The sequence below is a fragment of the Mauremys reevesii genome, linkage group 4, assembly GCF_016161935.1.
Source record: "Mauremys reevesii isolate NIE-2019 linkage group 4, ASM1616193v1, whole genome shotgun sequence".
In the NCBI taxonomy this organism is placed as follows: Eukaryota; Metazoa; Chordata; order Testudines; family Geoemydidae; genus Mauremys; species Mauremys reevesii.
In genome coordinates, this window is record NC_052626.1 from 67366454 (window position 1) to 67385915 (window position 19462).

At 54.6% G+C, this 19462-nt stretch overlaps 1 protein-coding gene across 1 annotated transcript; it reads right to left on the bottom strand.

The window, feature by feature from the left end:
- Positions 1-1625: 1625 nt before the first annotated feature.
- On the bottom strand, positions 1626-19240 carry LOC120403390 (maestro heat-like repeat-containing protein family member 7). Its single transcript, XM_039534412.1, has 14 exons — positions 19124-19240; positions 18348-18502; positions 17899-17968; positions 17828-17848; positions 12388-12566; positions 12143-12280; positions 11299-11413; positions 10125-10265; positions 8126-8347; positions 5478-5633; positions 4545-4646; positions 4172-4274; positions 3665-3724; positions 1626-2667 (listed from the first exon to the last, which is right to left on the bottom strand). Exons 1-14 carry the CDS (start codon positions 19238-19240, stop codon positions 2483-2485), a joined length of 1764 nt encoding a protein of 587 aa, XP_039390346.1. The 3' UTR covers positions 1626-2482.
- Positions 19241-19462: the final 222 nt, after the last annotated feature.

Genomic DNA, 19462 nt, shown 5'->3' on the forward strand with positions numbered 1-19462 from the left:
GGCCAAGATAGGGATATGCGTTCTGTCTATCGCCCCACTGCAGTTAGGGAACCCCAGCGCATTAAAGCCATCCACAATGGTCTGCACATTTTCCAAAGTCACTACCCTTGATAGCAACTGGTCAATGATTGCATTGGCTACTTGCAGCACAGCAGCCCCTATGGTAGATTTGCCCACTCCAAACTGATTCCTGACTGACTGGTAGCTGTTGGGCATTGCAAGCTTCCACAGTGCTATGGCCACGCACTTCTCAACTGTGAGGGCTGCTCTCATTTTGCTGTCTGTGCTTCAGGGCAGGGAACAGCAAGTCACAAAGTTCCCTGAAAGTGGCCCTACGCATACGAAAGTTTCGCAGCCACTGGGAATCATCCCAGATCTGCAAAACTATGTGGTCCCACCAGTCTGTGCTTGTTTCCTGGGCCCAAAATTGGCGTTCCACGGCATGAACCTGGCCCAACACCACCATGATCTCCCAATCGCTGCATGCTGTGCTTCTAGGAACAGAGGTGTCCATGTCCTCATCAGTACAGTAATCGCTCTGTCGTCGCTTCCTCGCCCATTTTTGCAGAAACTTCACATACTGCTGGATAATGCGTGAGGCATTTACAATGGTCAAGACTGCAGCAGAGATCTGAGTGGGCTACATACTTGCCGCGCTATGGTGCCTGCATGGGTAATCCTGGAAAAATGGCATGAAACGTAGGAGAGCTGTTCGGTTCAAGATGGCTGATAAAAGGCGGAAATGGTTTCCTTCTGTAGCTTTCAGTGGAGCCCAGCACCGACAACATGGAGAAATTTGCTACTGATGCAAGAATGGGAGAGCAGAGTTTGCAGCGGAAGCTGTGCTGCTCGGTTGACGATTATTCTGCCAGGTGAGTTCTTTCACCCGACCTTCTCAACCTTCCTTTATATTTCCTATTCTATTTAATTAGCCTTTGGTTTTTTAAATTGAGTTCAATTTTTTTTACTCTTATAATTTTTAGTCCCAACAAAAATAACCTTTTACCACGTTCTTACAAACTCCTCTCTCTTGTTGCTTTCTCTAGTTTCCTCTTTCTTCTATTTAAGATAACCTTTCTTTCCTTTTGTCCTCTAAGCCTAAGCAATCGTTCTTTTTTTAAAACTCCTTGTCTTTAAGGCCTCTGTAGCGAGATGGCATAGTCTCCTGTCCTGACAGACAGGGAGGGATCCGTGAACGCCCCTGGTGGGTAGAACGGGACTTGCATGGCCTCCCGCTGGAAGCAGAGGGTGGGACAGGAAGCGGAACTATAAAAGGCTGGTCCTCCAGCTCAGTCGGGGAGGGCTGCCTGAGGAGCAGGACGTCTCTTCCCGTTGCGTGAGCCCAGACCTAACGGAGACCGCTCTCCTGACAGAGACCCAGAGGTGCTGACAAAGCTGCCAGATGCCAGGATCTCCGAGGAGCTGGGGGGGCTGCCACTAGCTGTCTATCCCAGCGAAGCGAACAACAACCCTGGAACCCATGTACACACGGAATGGGTGTGTCGGATGGAGCCAAGGGAAGCAGAATTAGGTTTGGCTGTGTTATTGACTACAAGCCAGCCAGCGTGTGGCGGCTGGACTTTCCCGCTGACCCAGTGGCGGACAACTCCACTGCTGTTAGGGTCCTGGGCTGGGATGCAGTGGAATGGGAGGACCTGAGTTCCTCTGCCCCTACCACCTCAACGTCAGGAGTGGCAGCCTCCCCCCTGGTTGTCAGGAGGCCTGAATTGGTCTGGCACCCACCTGAATCCAGATGCCAGATGGTTGTCCTGACATTCCCACCAGAGAGCTAACCTCCCCTAGACTGCGACAGCTTTGCCGGACTGTAGGCCAGAGCCCCCCTACTTGACTGCTGCCCTACCCTGATCAAGGGCCAGGCAAATGGACCTCCTGCTGCTCTGCCTGCCTGACTGTAGGCCAGATCCCCTTCTCGACTGACGCCCTGCCCTGATTGAGGGCCCCGGGCAAACAGACTCTCTACCGTTACTTGGCCTGACTGCAGGCTAGAGCCATTAACACTGAGCTAATTTTCCCCTGAACCACCGTACCCGGAAGTATCATAGCAAGGGGTGTGGTCTCCCACCCAGATGGACGGACGGTGGGGCCTGGGGGGGGACTGCAAACCCTTTACAGCCTCTCTTTCTACTCATTCGTACTTTTTCTCTAAATATGTCAAAACACAAGCACACAACCTTCCCCCGGCCAAACACAGAAAAATAATACAAAATAAATTTTCAAAATGGCCGACGGCATCAAAAACATACACGACTGGAAATGGGGACGGAGGGCAGGACGTAAATGCAACACGGTGCATGGAAACCTGTCCAAAAGTACATGATGATGAAAGCTATCGAGCAGTTAACTACTCACATGGCTGGGCAGGGCAGGCAGCCAGTTGGGAAGAAGCCATGTGTTCCACCTTGCTCCAGGTGGGCTCTGATGCACCAAGCCCCCAGAGAAGGGAGGCTGGCTTTTCCCAGACCTAGGGCAGCTGGGCAGCTTCAATGAGCTGGCTCTCCGCAGTGCACATTGTTCTTATCCTATGGACCAATGTCCATAGGCTGCAGCAGGCTGGAGGCTGGTTCTTGAAGGCCTCCAGGATGAAGATGGTCTGAGAAGCCAGGCATCGGACTGAGGACTTGCTGTCCTGCTGCAAGCCTTTGAGGTCTAAGATTGAAAGGAAGGAAATGGAGGTCAGAGCCATGGCACTCTGGAGAGCCCCGGCAGGCCAAGCCAGCTCTGTACCTCTCGGCCCACAACAAGGAGGCAGCAGGCCAGGTGGCAGGAGGCAGGGGACTAGCGGGAACAACCAGCAACCCTCACTAAACATCCCCGCCGCCTCCACAGCTGGGGAGCCTCCAGACACAGGCAAGAAGTCCCAATGAACCCCATTCACTCACTATTTCTAGGACTGCCTCCTCCCTGCAGTATCTGAGAGCCTCATCCCTGCCTGTATTTACCTCCCCTTCCCCAATGCATAGATGGGCACTTAGGCCTAGAGAGGGGAGAGTCACAAAGGGGCTTGGGCATTGTTAGGCGCCGCCTAACTTCAGGTGCTCTGCTGCCCTCCAGGAAATGCCGAGGAGGGAGCTCAGCCATTCTCTAGCTCCGGTTGGGAGGCCCAGCTGTGAATCTGCTCTGGGAGTGAGGAGTCTGAGCTATGTCACCCACCCTTCCCTTTTCCCGAACAAATGTGGTGGAGATGCTGCTCTGCCCTGTGCTGCCCAGGAGTCCGGACACGCAGCAGGGAGGTAGGTGACCGGACGTCACTTCAGCCTCATTTGGAGCAGTGGCTTGACCCCAGGTGTCCCACGTGGAGGTGACTGCTCCAAACACTGGGCTAGTGAGTGCAAGGGGGGAGGCAGCACCCCACTTTGGCTGTGTTTGTGGGGGGCAATCATCTGCGAAGGCCAGCCAGCTCAGGCCCAGTTTGGGGATCTACCAGGCCACAGCTCTGAGGTCAGGGCTAAGTGCCTGGGCACATGCCAACCAGCAGACACGACAGGGTGAGGGGGCAGCTGATCAGGGGGTTGGGGATTGACATTTTGCATCCCCTTGTGGCTCTCGCCTGTGACCACGTTGCTGGCGTCGGAGATTGAACCCACCCTGCAGCCCTGGGCCATTCATCCCCCTAGTGCTCAGTACTCAAAGCGGGACCACTCACTGTCGCAGATGGCGTCCAGCTTGTCCTGGCTCCCCTGGTCCAGCTTCCGGGCAGTGAGCCCTACACACACAAACAGCTCATCACATCCCCACGTCCCCAGCAAGGGTGTTAAAGAGCCTGTCACCCTCCAAGCACCACGGCTTTCCCCCGCCCCTCACTGGCCAGGACACGCTCCTGAATCCCCAGGGGAAAGGGCGAGTCCCCAGAGATGGCTACAGGGCTGGTTGCCAAAGGAGAGCACAGCGCCTTGAAGGTCCACTACCAAGAGCCCATGGTGGGGTGGGGGCGGAGAATGGGGACTGCATGAGGAGCAGTGGGCTTAGAGGGGTCCCATCAGCCGATCAGGGCAGTTTGGGGTGAGCTTGCTCCTGTGGGTTTCTGACACCCCTTCGCCTTCATTAGGGAATCAGGAGCCCAGGGATCACTTCTCGCTGCTGGCAGGGACTGAGGAGAGCCTGGGACCAGATCCAACCCTCTGCTACAGGGACCCCTCTGCTCTGTGGTTACCTAGGAACCTGATGGCTGCTTCCCTAACTGGAGTCTGTGGGTTCTGCAGGAAGGCCATGGTCTGGCCCAGGAAGTCATCAGCTCTCTCCTTGTAGTGGATCACCTAGGAGCCAGAACAAAGGAGCACAAGATTATTAAAGGCCTTTCCGTCCCACAGGCCAGCTTGCAGGTGTGTGGAGCGCACGTCCTGTTTTTTCCCCTCCTTCCTGTGCTGGGAGGATCACGCAGAGGGACCACACCCAGGGCCAGGTGTGGTCCTGGGGCTGGGGCTCAGTGTGGGCACAGAGCCAGGCAATTGGGGGTGCCCTATCCACTGATTCCTCCACTTCTGCCAGCGAGGGCTGTGCAGTGAATGGCCAGAGGGCTCCCTCACCAGGCAGTCACAGCTTCGCCAGGTTTCCTTGTGCTGGATGAGGCCACTGAGCTGGTGCCACCTCAGGAATTGGGCGGCACTGCTGAGGGTGTCCCAACACACCTGCAAAACAAGAGGGGCCGGGGCGAGCCGGACACAGTTATGGGAGCTGGAAGCCACTAGCCTAGTTACCGGAGGCCAGGGAGGCCGTGCGTGCTGACCGCTTCCCTGCCCTGGCTGCTCACGGACGGGCGGTGTGGCTAAGGCAATGGCTGGAGACCTGACTCACCCCAGCTCTCTGTGCAGGAACTCAGGCAAGTTGCTTAGGCCCAGGGCTGCAAAGGGATTTAGGTGCCTAATGCCCATGGGGGTTCAATATTTTTGAGGCTGCGCCTCAGTTCCCCACCTCATGGGGTGAATTCATTAGTGCTGGTGGCATTTGTGTCCCAAGTGATGGGGGCCATGAGCACTAGCATGTGCAGAGGCATGGGGGGGAGGGGCTTGGGCATGTCATGGCTAGTACGGGCTGTCCGGGCCGCTTGGCTAAGGGCACATTGGGTCCTGTGCACCATCTGGAGGCTGAGTAGCCCTGCTCCTGGTAGGGATATGGCCAGGGTTGTGCTCTTCCCACCAGCACAGCCAGGGGAGTGTGCGGAGGCCAGTGGCTGTAGGAGTGGTGAGGCGACCACTCGCCCCACCCAATCTCTCAGCCTGGCTGCAGGGGGGTGTTGAGCTCAGAGGATGCAGAGAAGACTCAGCAGTTGGGTGGGGTGCCATGGTCATGGCACTACTGGACTCAACATTCAAGTGATTTTGAGTGCCTGATTGTCACAGCTCTGAGCACCTGCCCTCTACCGGCCAGACCCTTTAAAGGGGGGTGTCACATGTTGCCCCCCCCCAAACAAATGGTCGCTCTGTAACTATCTCAGACGCAGACTCCACCCGTGGCCTCACCTGGGACACGTTGGGACGCTCATCATGCACAAGGAGGAGCAGTGGGACCAGGCTCTGGAGCACATGCTCCTTCATCTGCCTCCGGTTGGGCCCCCTTACAAGCTCCAGCAGGTCTTTAAAAAGGGTGATGGAGAGCACCTGGAGCTTGCTGGTCACCTGCAAGAGATGATATAGGGAGGGGAGGAGACACTGTGACAGTCATTCTCATCCAGCGGGGCAAGCGCACACTGTGCCAGAGATGTCTGCCCTGCAGGGGGTATTGGTAACTCACCCCCAGCCATACAGCCACAGCTGGGGCCAGAGTCTCATGGGCATAGCGCCATTGAAGGCAATAGAGATGCAGATTTCCACCAGCTGAGGGGCTGGCCTGGTAACTTCTTGGCCAGGGAGAGCAGTAAGCTGGGGTGAGACTGCCCCTGGGCTCTCACAGCCAGCTCTGGGTGCACTGACATCAGCACCCGCCTGTGTCAGCCAAGGGGAAACATTCAGGGTGGAGCAGCGCCAGGACAGGGGCGGCAGAGAGGGAGCGATGAGGAAAGATTCAAAGAGCGAAGGGGGGGTGTAGTTTGTCCACCCGCTTTGCAGGCCCAGCTCACACTGGTGTTGACCCACAGCAGCCCTCTAGCCGGGCCAAGGAGGCCAGGCATAGGGGGCAAATTCCTACCATTGGTGTTTGTTTGGGCCATGCTCAGGGACCTGGGGTGAATGTGCAGGAGCTCCCAGATAGGGGGCCTTGGATGCCATGACTGGAAGCCACCCAGCCTCCAGGGGTTTGGGGTGGGGTGAGGGGTCAGCTCAGATGGTCAGCTGGGCAGCTGAGCCCAGATGGTCAGATGGTCAGCTGAGCTGGTCAGCTGGGCAGGCTCTGTACAAAACACGTGGGAGGGGTATGGGGCATCAGGGCTGCACTGCAGTGGGCACAGGCAGATGTTGAACTGGCACCTCTCTGGTCTTCCCTCCAGTTGTTGAGGCCTGTTTGCCTTTCCCTGGTGATGGGTGTAGTAAGTGCAGGCCATGATAAAGGCCCAGTATGAGGCCTGAGGCCTGAACTAAAGTAATGAACAAGACTTTGCTAACATAAAGCAAAGGTAAGCTGTGAGCCAGAGGCAGGCCCTGCTCACAGAAGCTGGCAAGGAAAGGGCTGATACGTACCTAAAAGGTACTGAACATTCACATACTTGCACATTCCACACAGATAACAAAGAACAGGCTGGCCCATCCCAATGACAGGGGCAAAAGGGTAAAATGATGGATAGAGTTGTTTTGATCGAACCAACATGTACAAGGTAGAAGGTGGCACCTAAATACGTAGAAAGGTTGTACCGTGCTACGTGGAGGGGTTGTACCTCATAGGTCAGGTGTGATGTGTAACTTGTTTGTGTCTGTGTATAAGAATGCATCCCTGGGGCGGTGCCTTTGTCCGGCCGAGGGGGCAGTGGAAAGTCCCGCCACTGAGCCGGGTCCATTGCCAAGAGGCACTTTCTCGTAGTATGCCCTGAATTAGGCTAAGAAACCTACAGGGAACTGCAATTGTGTCCGAGGTCGCAATAAACCTAGCCGACGTGGCTTTGCATCTTACTGGACTCTGTGGTTATTGGGGGTTGTCGTCGGGTCTGCTGTGTCAGCTATCTGCAGAGCTGGGGTAGCACACAGAGGGAACACACGCACGCAGCCGAGTGATATCAACAAGGAGAAAGCAGAGCACCACACCGGTAGCACTCTGACAACACACTTCTGACAACAATGGGCGTTGTGTTCATTAACACTATTTGGATATAACCCCTGCCCCATAAAGAACCTGTTCTGTTCCCCCCGGGCCTGAGAGGGGTTTGGTTTAAAGGGCTCACCCCAGGGCGAGATCCTGCATCCTTGGTCCAGGCTGCCCTGTCCCTTTGGCCAGCTGGGGATCCAGGAGACCCTGGGAACAGCTTTAGCCAGGCCTGTGCCACTACTAAATAAAGAGCGGCACGGTCCCAGCAGAATTCGGGAGGGCTGAGAGTAGGATTTACCATTATGAGAGCTGGGGAGTCCCTCCAGGAGCCCCCACTGGGGCATTACCCCTGGAAGGCAGTAATGGATGGGCCCCTTTCTCCTGCCCGCTTGCTGGATCTCGCCACCCAGTGTGGGACTGAACATCAGTCTGGTGAATGCGCCAGCGGGGGCTAGTTTGTGGGTACAAAAGATCTGAGGAGAACTTTCCCCTCCTTTGACGCTGCCCTGCCATGAGAACGAAGAGGAGAGGAAAGGGCGGTAGCTGTAGAACCTACAGACAGAGCCATTTCCTTATGGAGCTGACAGGCCAGCTGTAGGATTCCTGGCCAGGGAAAGGAGGGGCAGATTTTCACCAAGGTACCATCACTTGTCACCCTGGAAGCCAGCAAGAGCATTGCAGCACCCTGTGCTGCAGAGGCCCCCTCGCTGCATGCAGGCTCAGGAATGCACGTCCTTCCCCAAGGGGAGCCTCGTCCCCAGGCTGCCCTCATCCTTGTCAGTAGGCCTGCGGGACACCAGGGTTCCCATCCTTTCTGCCATGTGCTCTCATGGAGAGTGAGAGGAAGGCGGGAATGGGCTCATGATTTATGACAATCCGTTTTCTGGCTAGGACCATAGCACAGGCCCTGCTAGCCCACCCCCTAGCCCCCACTCACATGTCTGCAGTTTGATGGGATCTCCTGTGAGCTGCCAGGCCTTACATCATGAAACAACGGCAGGAGTTGCGCAGCCACTTGCACAGCCGCGCAGCTGGCGCTCTGCCTGTCCATGCCGGCGAGGAGGTGTTTCAGCACGGCGATGGCCTTGCGGATGAGGTCTCTGTCTACCTCCTGGAGTCGCTCCAGGACATCTGGCAGCAGATGCTGGAGTTTCCCCACCTGTGTGAAACAAGGAGCTGCTTTACGAAACACCCCCCAGTGACCCAACAAGCCATTTCCAAAACAATGTCTGCCTCCCCTGCAGACAGAGGCATGGGAGCTAGGGGTGCTGGGGGTGCTGCAGCACTCCCAGGTTTTACGCAGGGCTCTGCTCCTGGCCCCACACACAGGGTCCCAGCTGCCGGCCCTGTGCCAACCCCCAGCTATGGCCCCAGCCTTGGTCCCCTTGCCCCATCCACCCCCCACCCCCGCCTCCTGGAGCCATGGCCCTGCTCCTGACCAAAGCTCTAGTGGTGGAGGGGTGTGTGGACAGGGGTGTGTGTGCAGCACCTCCACTATAAAAGTCTTCCAGCGCCCTGCTTCCAGAGACATATTACAGCCTCAAAGCCTTTGCACAGCCAGCTAAGATCACGGGCAGTGGGTCCGGCAACCTGCAACATAAGCAGCTGCTTCCTTGTACTCCAGATCTCAGGGGATGGTTTTTATTAGCAGATATCATCCGTGGAAAGTTCTCTACACAACACGTTGACCCCAAATAAATCAAGTGTATTATTGTTCGAATAGCACCTCGAGGGCCTGTCTGCAATGAGGGCTTGTGCTGGGGCTTTCCAGGCACAGGAAGAGACGGTCCCTGCCCTGGAGCTTACAGGCTAGACACACGAAGGCAGGATTTCTATCCCCATTGTACAGACATGGAACTCGGGCACAGAGAGGTTACGGGACTCGCCCACAGTCACTTAGGGAGTCTGGCAGAGCCAGGAACCGAACCTGGGTTCTCCTGAATCCTGGTCCTTACAGCCCAGCCTAGGGGAGGGAGTCGATTTTGCACACTAGTTCTAGGGTTAGGCTGTTACTAAAAGCCAGATTCAGTCATTTCTGTGTTTGGTTTTTCAACCTTTCAAAGACAGCCCCACAAAATCTCAACCGGCATCAGGGAAAAAATAGGTCATATACAGGCTAACCGGTTCCGGAAAGGAAAATGAACCACAAGCAAGTGAAAACCAGGCTGAAGTGCATGGAACGATGGGAATGGTGTATAACAAAGAGAATTACAGTCACGCCCTCTCCATGTCTGATCTAGTCATAGTCCGGGTTTAATAAACCGGACTGACCCCCCTATTCTCAGGCGAAGTAAATTATCATTAACGAGAGTTGCCTTCAGATTGTCTCCTCTTTACCAGGCTGTCAGATCTGTGTATTTAAGTCCCAAGGGCTTTCTCTGCCTTCACTATATTGTGGGTATCAAACTTGTTATGAGATCTTAGCAGCAAAAGGCCCTTCCAGAGCTCTTCAGAGGAGCGAGTGCTGCAGGACAGAGCCGTGACGTCAACAGTTAAAACCTATGAGGCTTTAAAAGGGATTTGTAGGAAAAAATGGTTCCTAATTGTAGTGAAATGGCTCTATCCAAGCGTCCCTGATCACTGGGGTCGCCAGCATTCCCTGGGGGTCTAGAGTCTGCAGCTCTGCTGCTACTCTAGTGCTAGGGTTCTTTGGATCACAGAGACCCCAGACACAATCAGGCCCAGCTGTGCCAGATGCTCCACACACCTAGAGACGCACCCTGCAGGAGCCAGGCCCTGCCCTGCAGAACAGCAGACAAAGGCCAGGCAGGGGCTTGCCCAAGGGCACCCGCAGGTCAGTGGCAGAGCCAGGAATAGAAGCCAGGGCTCCTGACTCCAGGCCAGGGCCATACCCCCAGGGAAGGTTTCAATGACCCCAGCCCTGCAGCAGCTCCCTGCGGTTCTGGGTTTATCCCCCAGCCCTCCTCCCCTCTCACCTTCTCTGGGTGAAGGGCCAGATTGAGGAGGCCTTTGAGCGCCAACCAGCGCACCACGGTCTTGGGGTCTCTCAGCAGCCCGCTCATCTCCTCCACGATGGCGTCTTCCAGCTCGCTGCCAAGGTCAGGGCACTTGAGGAGCTAACACACCAACAGCAAATCAAGCTAGAGAACGGGCTGGCCTCTCGCGACTCATCTCTGCCACGGGCCCTAAGCTCCACTGGCCAAGGCCCGGCATGGGCTGCATGCAGGGCATCGCGATTGGTCACCGTGTGGGCCCCACTGAAACGCTTCTAGCGCGACGGCCCCTCGAGGCTCCAGCTGAGATCAAGGCCTGCCCTGCTCCCTCACTAAGGCTCAGCTGCACACGGAGCAGTGGTGTGTGTGCGGGGGGGGTCTGCAGCCTTGTGCTCCAAAGGGTCGCCCGGTCTGCGGGGGGCAGGTGAACTGGCCATGAATGGGCAGGCGGCTGCCCGGCCTGCACATGGCACACGGATGTCAGAGGGGGCTCGAGGGCCGAGGTCACACAAGGGACCATTCTATGGAACTGAGTCTTGGGGAACAAGAGACACCTGACCCTGGGCCTTGCTCCAGCCCCGTGACACCAGCTGGGACAGGTAACAATGCCCAGACTGAGTGACTCCACCCCTAGGGTTGTAGGAGCTTTCCCTGCCCCTGCTCACCCACCCACCCCCAGGGCCTTCAGGGCCACCCCTCTCCTGGCCATAGGCATGAGCGGCAAGTTCCATTGGCCCATTGGCCCCAGATAAGCGCCGCACCCTCCCAACTCCTCCCAGAGCCTGCCCCCCCACCCCTTTCCCGCACCCCACTCTGGCCCCCAAACTCCTTCCCAGAGCCTGCACCCCCTCCCTCCACACCCCCACCAGTCCCCAAACACCCCCCCCCAGCCAGCAAACCCACCCCCGCCCGCACACCCCCCCCCAGACCCCAACCACAGCCGGCACCCCCCGCCCCTCCCCACCCAAACTCCCTCCCAGAGACTTAGGCAGGTGGGGGGCAGAGTTTAGGGGGGCAGAGTTTGGAGGGGCAGGTTCTGCTGAGCACCACCAAAATTTCTACAAATCTGCCATCCCTGGCCATAGGTCAGCCCCATGCCCCAGTCACCGCTGGGCCGGGGCGCTTCTCACGACCCTCACCCGCTGGTGAGGCTCACCTGAATGAAGAGCGCCACGGCCGGGACGTACCGCCTATCGTCCCGATCGTTGAGGATGGCCATGACATGGTGGAAAATCCAGTTTCGCTCCTCGACATTGAGCGAAACCATGGCCCTGGCATAGGAAACACAAACACCACATCATCAAGGTGGGCAAGGACTGGTCCTCCATTTACGAATCTAACCAGACCAGTGCCACAGGACGGGATCCCGGCGACTAGTCACGCGAATCTGGCACAGACTAGTTCCTGCTGGCTTAAAATGCCCAGCGGCTTATGTGCTAGAGACCCAAACCCTTAATCACTCGACAGGGAGCCCTTCCATGAGGCCAGCTCTGAGCACGTAGTGCTGGGGCTTCAAGAGAACTGCAGACAAAGAAGGGTGTTGGTGGGGTCGGTGGTCTTCCTCATGTGCCCAGATATTGGGTGATGAGAGACAGAAGGGTGGGTGAGAGAATATCTTAGATTCACCCAAGACAAGCGCTGGAGCTTTCTGTGTTAGCTTCTCTCTCACCCACAGTCACTGGGCCAACCAAAGACATTCCCTCCCCCACCTTGTCTCTCTCATGTGCTGGGTCTGACAGGGCTACACCAACGCTGGAAAGACATGGCGGAAGCTGTCTTTGCCCAGCCATGCCTGCCAGAGCCATGCAGGAAGCGGTTTACGCCAGGCAGCGCAGGGTGGAGAAGTAGCCGACTGACCCCTTGGCCAACAGCACAGAGGCTGCGGCCTGTTCCATGCAGGCGATTGGGAGCCGCGTCTCACCCAGCAGGGAAGGCAATGTGGCCGTGTCCTGGGCCAGGGAGGGGAGCTGCTGCTGTGATCGGTTCTGGGCAGCACTCACCGGGCAAGCAGGCAGACACCTTTGTGGTGCGTGTCGGAGCTCATGAGCAGGTCCCAGCGGCCATGCTTCATCATGAAGGTGGCCTGCTCCTTGTAGCCAGCGCATAGAAGCAAAGCTTCCATGGCCTTCACCGCGAACCTGTGTGCAGAGCGAGCCTCTTGTTACTGAGTGAGCCCAGGCCAGGCCCTGCCGCGTGCCTGCGGGCGACGCTGCAGAACCCAGGCTGGGTGTCGGGCTGGCGGTACCTGACGGGGCTGAGGGGTGCGGCCGTGTCCTCCTGGTTATGCTCCCTCTCCTGCAAAGCAGTGTGCTGCACTGTGTGGGTGACGTGGAAGAGCAGCGCGACGTAGAGCTGAGGGAAGAGCTCCTTCACTTCCTGCCTGCAGGCCTGCTCCTGCAGGATCACATATAGGGCTCTTGTGGCCTGCAGATAAGAACAGGAGACAGACATTGCTGCAGGGATTTCGTCCTTCCCACGCTCCCCCAGGGCACCTAGAGGGGTGGGCTGGGCTGCGGGCTAAGGCCTGGGATGCTGGGTTCAATTCCTAGCCTGTGAGACCTTGGCTAGAACCACACAAGGGACTTCGGCCCAGCGTGGCCATGCCCAGCTTCATGTGCCCTGCTGCCCAGTGGACTCACAGCCCTGGGTTAAGTGCCCAGGCTCCGTATATGCTCCAGAGAGAGAGTCAGTTGGGCCAATTGTTAAAGCGGGTGAAAGGGATGGCCTGGGTAATTTCAGGCCTGTCAGCCTGACATCGATCCCAGGCAAGATAATGGAGCAGCTGGTATAAGATTCAATTAATAAAGAATTAAAGAGGATAATTTATTTAATGCAAATCAACAATTTTTTGATGAGATTACAAGTTTGGTAGATAAAGGAAATGGTATTGACATAATGTATGTAGACTTCTGTAAGGCGCTTGAGTTGGCGCTGCACTCCAGTTTGATCGGAAACCTAGAAGATACAAAAGTAACGTGGCACACTTGAATTGGATTATAAAGTGGCTGATAGGTCTCAAAATGTAATTGTAAACTGGGAATCAGCATTGCACAGGTGTGTTTCCAGGATGGTCCTTGCAGGGATCGGGTCTTGGCCCTAAGCGATTTAACATTTTCATCAATGACCTGGAAGAAAACATCAAATCGTCACTGATAAAGTTTGCAGATGACACAAGAATTGGGTGAGTGGTAAATAATGAAGAGGATAAGTCACTGATACAGAGCGATCTGAATCACTTGGTAAACTGGGGAGCAATCAAACAGTATGTGTTTTAATATGGCTCATTGTAAATGAATACATCTAGGAACAGGATGAGGGACTCTATCCTGGGAAGCAGAGACTCTGTAAAGGACTTGGGAGTCCTGGTGGATAATCAGCTCATGTGATCCTGGGATAAATAAACAGAAGAATCTAGAGTGGGAGTATTTGGCACTGGTGTGACAACTGCTGGGATCCTGGGTCCAGTTCCGTGCCCCAATGCAAAAGAATGTTGATGAATTGCAGAGGGTTCAGAGAAGAGCCATGAGAATGATTAAAGGACTAGAAACCATGTCTTATAGTGATAGGGTGACCAGACAGGACAGGGGTTGGGGGTAATAGGAGCCTATATAAGGAAAAGACCCTAAAATCAGGACTGTCCCTATAAAAATCAGGACCTCTGGTGAGAGATATAGTGAGAGACTCAAGAAGCTCGATCTATTCATCTTAACAAAGAGAGGGTTGAGGGGTGACTTGATTACAGTCTATAGGTATCTCCCTGGGAAACAAATATTTAGTAATTGGCTTTTCAGTCTTGCAGAGAAAGGTCTATCATGATCCAGTGGCTGGAAGTTGAAGGTAGACATTCAGACTGGAAATAAGGCATAAACGTCACAGTGAGAGTAATTAATCATTGGAAGAATTTACCCAGGGTGGTGATAGATTCTCCATCACTGACTGTTTTTGAACCACGACGGGATGTTTTTCTTCAAAGACCTGCTCTAGGAATGATCTGGGGGCAGTTCTCTGGCTTGTGTCAGGCAGGGGATCTGACTAGATGATCGCAGAGGTCCCTTCTGGCCTTGAACTCTATGAAGCTAAGAGTGAGGAGCTGCCTAAACCAACCAATAGGAAATGCGGCGGAGAGGGATGTGGCCTAAGCCCCACCCCTAAAGGGAATTTGGTATCTATCTCTACTTGGGAACACTTAAATAGTCATTGAGCAGAGTTTTGACCCCAGGTCTCCCAGTTATACCCTAACCACTGGGCTAGAGACAGTGGTGTAGTCGAAAATATGAAGGTCCTGGAATGCCACTAAAATACTGATTTTCTTCAATATGAATTATAGAAATTCACATTTTATTTGTCTACTGAATTTCTGGTACAGTAATCCTGGGCTAAACCAGGCATGGCTGGAGACAGGCCAGCTGTCCAAAATAACAAGGTATTGGATTTTTTTTTAATTGTACACCCCATAGTAGCTATTCAATTTATTTTAAATGTTGAAATCATTGTGCTGAAATGCCATTACTGTGTATGCAATAGAATACAATAGAAATGCCATTACTGTGTCTACAATAGAATATGTAAAAGATATAACTCTAGACAGTAGTGTACAGTACAGTGGTAAAAACCCAATGAATGCGTAGCACGTTTTCTTTTTACTTTAGCCTATAGGCTAATGAAAATAGAAAATAAATCATGCTGCTGCACTACAGACATTACTGTATCAGGCTGAAATAATAAAAGTTTATTTTAAATGTAGCTAGTAGGCTACACAAGTAACACAAAATACATCAAGGCATAACGGACTGGAGTAGCAAAGGCCTGCTGTAATGCATTGATCTAATTTTTACAAGTATTTCCACAAAGCGCCTTTTCTCCATATTGTATTTTCTGTGTCTGTGAATCAGAGGGAGAACAAGGATGTCTGAGCCAAGTTCTGGCACAGCTGAGAGGATGCCACATGGAAAATGAAGGGCCATGTAGCTTGCTAAACGTGAGTGATGATGTATGCGGAATAAGCCCCTTGCTACATTTCCATTCACAATCATAGTCATGTGGCTGAGGGTATGGCTACACTTGCAGCTGTACAGCACTGGGAGTTAAAGCTGTCTTCGTACAGCTGAGTAGGAAAGCACTGCAGTCTGTCCACACTGACAGTTGCCAGCGCGCTGTCGTGGCCACATTTGCAGCATCTGCAGCGGCATTGGGAGCAGTGCATTATGGTCAGCTATCCCAGCGCCCAAGTGGCTGCAACGTGCTTTTCAAAAGGGGGGGTGGAGTGTGACAGGGAGCGTGAGGGAGAGAGAGTGGATTTTTGGAGCCAACACTGTGTCAGCAGCTGCCTTGCAAGTTCCAACCCCCTCCCCTAGCCCTCTCTGACTCACTGAAAGTGAACAGCACCTCTTTGTCTTTTTCCTCACAGACCAGATAAGCAGCCGCTCGCCGAAACGGACCCTCCTCCCTCCCCCTCTATTCAAGCAAACACTAGCTGTGGGCCTTCCAAAGGGAGCCCTCTGCCTCTGCTCATTTACAGCAAACAGGAGCTGTGTTTGTTTTTTTAATAAGCAGCTCCCGGAGCCCAGAGTTTGCAACAAAACAAAGAGCGGAACCTTCACTTAAAAGGATTATGGGAAGCTTCCGAGATCAGTCACTGCGCACTAAGGTTATTCCCTATTTAAACTGGTGCCCCAGCGCAGCAGCAGCAGCAGCAGCAGCACAATACTCTTTATTCCTCTCGGGAGGTGGAGACAAGCAGCGCTGTAGCCAGGAGGTACAGCGCTGTATGTGCCTTGCCAGTGTGGACGGGAGTGAGTTACAGCACTGTTGGTGGCTTTATTGTGCTGTAACTCTCAAGTGTAGCCAAGGCCTTAGATAAAGTGAAAAGGAGGTAGGGCAGCTGTGTAACCAATCTGGTCTGTCACTGACAGAAATTGTCAATGCCTAGCATGACTTTCTTGATTAGACTGGTCAGAAGTGCCAGCTGAGCTGAAACCTCGGCTCAGCTCCACGCTGTGATTTCATGCAGCATGGCTGAGTGTGAACGTGGATTTAGGCCTTGGCTACACTTGAGAGTTACAGCACAATAAAGCCACCAACAGCGCTGTAACTCACTCCCGTCCACACTGGCAAGGCACATACAGCGCTGTATCTCCCTGGCTACAGCGCTGCTTGTACTCCACCTCCTCGAGAGAAATAAAGAGGATTGCGCTGCTGCTGCTGCTGCGCTGGGGCACCAGTGTAAACAGGGAATAACCTTAGTACGCAGTATCGACTCATCCCACCCTCTTTCTGGCTCAGGTTACAGACTCAGGTACTGACCCTCACCTAAAGTCATCCCCTGCTCTCCCATCCCCCATGCAGACAGTCCCAGTAAAACTAAACACCATTTCCAGATCAATCCATCCCTCTCCCTACAGCGTCACAGGGCTATAGATAACAAAATGAAATTCACCAAAGACAAATGTGAGGTGCTACATTTAGAGAAGAAAAGCAAATGCACAGATACAGAATGGAGGATAACCAGCTGAGAAGGATCTGGGAGCTGTGGTGGATCACAACCTCAGCATGAGTCAGCAATGCGATGCTGTTGCAAAAAGCAAATGCAATTTTAGGTTGCATTAACAGAGGTATAGCCAGGGCCGGCCCAGACGCCAGCGTGCTGCCAAGCGCGCTTAGGGCGGCAATGAGAGCCGCGCTGGGGCGGGGGCACTCTGCCTGTCGCCGGGAGGGCAGCAGGCAGCTCCGTGGACCTCCCACAGGAGTGCCTGCGAGGGTCCGCTGGTCCCGCGGCCCGTGGACCTCCCGCAGGCATGGCTGCGGATGCTCCACTGGAGCCGCGACCAGCGGACCCTCCGCAGGCACGCCTGCAGCAGGTCCACTGGAGCCGCGGACCAGCGACCGCCAGAGCGCCCCGCGGCGTGCCGCCCTGCTTGGGGCAGCGAAATTACTAGAGCCGCCCTGGGTATAGCATGCAAGTCATGGGAGGCAATAGTACCACTCTACTCAGTGCTGCTTAAGCCTCAGCTGGAGTACGGTGTCCAGTTTTGGTCACCAATGTCTAGAAAGGATGTGGAGAAACTGGAAAGGATCCAGAGGCGAGTGACAAAGGTGATTAGAGGGATGGAACACAAGCCATAAGAAAAAGGCTGAAGGAACTGGCTATGTTTTGTTTGGAAAGGAGGAGATTAAGGGGGACTAGATAATGGTCTTCAGATACTTGGAAGGCTGCCATAAAAAGATAGAGAAAAGTTGTTCTCTTGCTACGGAGGGCAGGACAAGAGGTGATGGGGTCAAACTACAGCACAGCAGATGTAGATTAAGCCTCAGGAAAAACTTCCTAACTGTAAGAAGAGTAGGACGATGGGAAAGATGCCTAGGGAGCTTGTGGAAACTCTTTCGCTGGAGGTTTTCAGAAGGAGGCTGGAGCCATCTGTCCAGGGTGGGTTAGAAACAAGAAGTCCTGCATTGTTGCAGGGGGCTGGACGAGCTGACTTTGCGATCCCTTCTCACCCTGTGATTCTATGAGTGCTGCTGAATAGCACCAGGAGAGCTGCCGCGTGTTCCGGCTCGAATATAGCACTGGCTAAAGTCACACTCTCTCTCTTGGCCCAATGACTATACCCCGTGGGAGACTGAGAGACCCTCAGGCCATGATGGGGACACACAGCACTCCTTCCCTTGCTGCAGGGGCTGGTACTTACGGCCAAGGAGGCGACGCCGGTCTCTGAGAGAGCTGATGCCGTCGTGGAGCCTGCCCCTGCAGCCTGCTGACCAGCTCCCTAAGGATCTTTTCTGTGCTCTTGGGCTGGGATGTCAGCATCTTCCACATCTCCGCAGCAACACTGCAAAGGGAGAGAGCCAGTGGCACCCGATCAGAGCCCTGCCAGCCTCCTGCACCCCTCAGCACTGGCACGCCTGCTGGGTCTCCCCTCACCGGCCGGCCCTTTGTTGCCCTCCTGCTCCTGCAAGGACCCCGTTGGCTGGTGCAGGCTACATGGAGCCAGGTCTGAGTGTCAGCCACAGGAGAGGCCGAGGGATGCCGTACAGGGTTTTGCAGATTGGCCTGTGTCCAGGGCAAGCCAGCCTGCAAAACCCTCCAGGAGAAGCAGCAGCTCTGCAGGGAGCAGGAGATCTCTGGAGGGTTCTGCACTCCCCTGTCTCTGGCAGCGGGACCAGTCCGGGGGACCCAGAGTGCAAGTGGTGGTAGCCGCAGCCCCGTACCTGTCACATGACAGTGAGCAGCCCAGCAGGGTTCCGACCACCTCCTCGCTGAACTGGGAACCCAGCAGGAGAAGGGCCCTGAGCAGCTCCTGCCGGGCAAGTGGCTCGCTGATGGAGTCCAGGTGCTTATGAATGCTCCTCACAGCCTCTGACACCTGGAAGGAAAATGGGGAGGTGGGGGCCTTGGCTTCTCTCGCGGCTATTGATTGGGGAGCCAAGGACCTGCTGCACCTGAGAGCCATCTGCCCTCCCAGAACCTCTTCACCAGCCCCAGGCCTAGAACACAGCACCAGTTCCCAGCCTATCGATTCATAGACTGCAAGGCCACAAGCGGTCATGGTGATCACCTAGACCAGGGGTAGGCAACCTATGGCATGTGTGCTGAAGGTGGCACGTGAGCTGATTTTCAGTGGCACTCACACTGCCGGGGCCTGGCCACCGGTCCAGGGAGATCTGCATTTTAATTTCATTTTAAATGAAGCTTCTAAAAATTTAAAAACTTATTTACTTTATATACAACAATATTTAGTTATTTATTATAGACTTATAGAAAGAGATTTTCTACAAACATTAAAATGTATGACTGACACGTGAAACCTTAAATTAGAGTGAATAAAGGAAGACTCGCACACCACTTCTGAAAGGTTGTTGACCCCTGACCTAGACTGACCCCTGCATTTCACAGTTCAGAGAACTGCCCCAATAATGCCTAGCACCCAGAGACAGAGTCTCCCACGGATGGCTCCCCAGCACGGTGTTCTCACTGCAGCTCTTACCCTCACCAAGCCTAGGCCGGGAACCTCCAGGATCTTATGCAGCATGTTCCTGGCCGTCACTGCGCCATGGACGCTGGAGTCTCTCACGCCGCCGATAGCAACGAGGAGGAAGTCCATGCTCGGATGGGTTGAAGTACTTCCCAAACAGCTGAAACAAACTGCTAGTGAAACCCCTTTGCTGCCCAGCGGATCTGGTCAGCGGCCAAGCAGCCAGGACTGGCCCGCCAGGAGTGCAGGCAAACCCCACTCTACCGACAGGCCTGGCTTACTGCACCTGGGCAGCACAGTACCCAGCCAGCAATTGGAAGCTGTCATGCATGGCAGAGGCCAGCGTGGCAG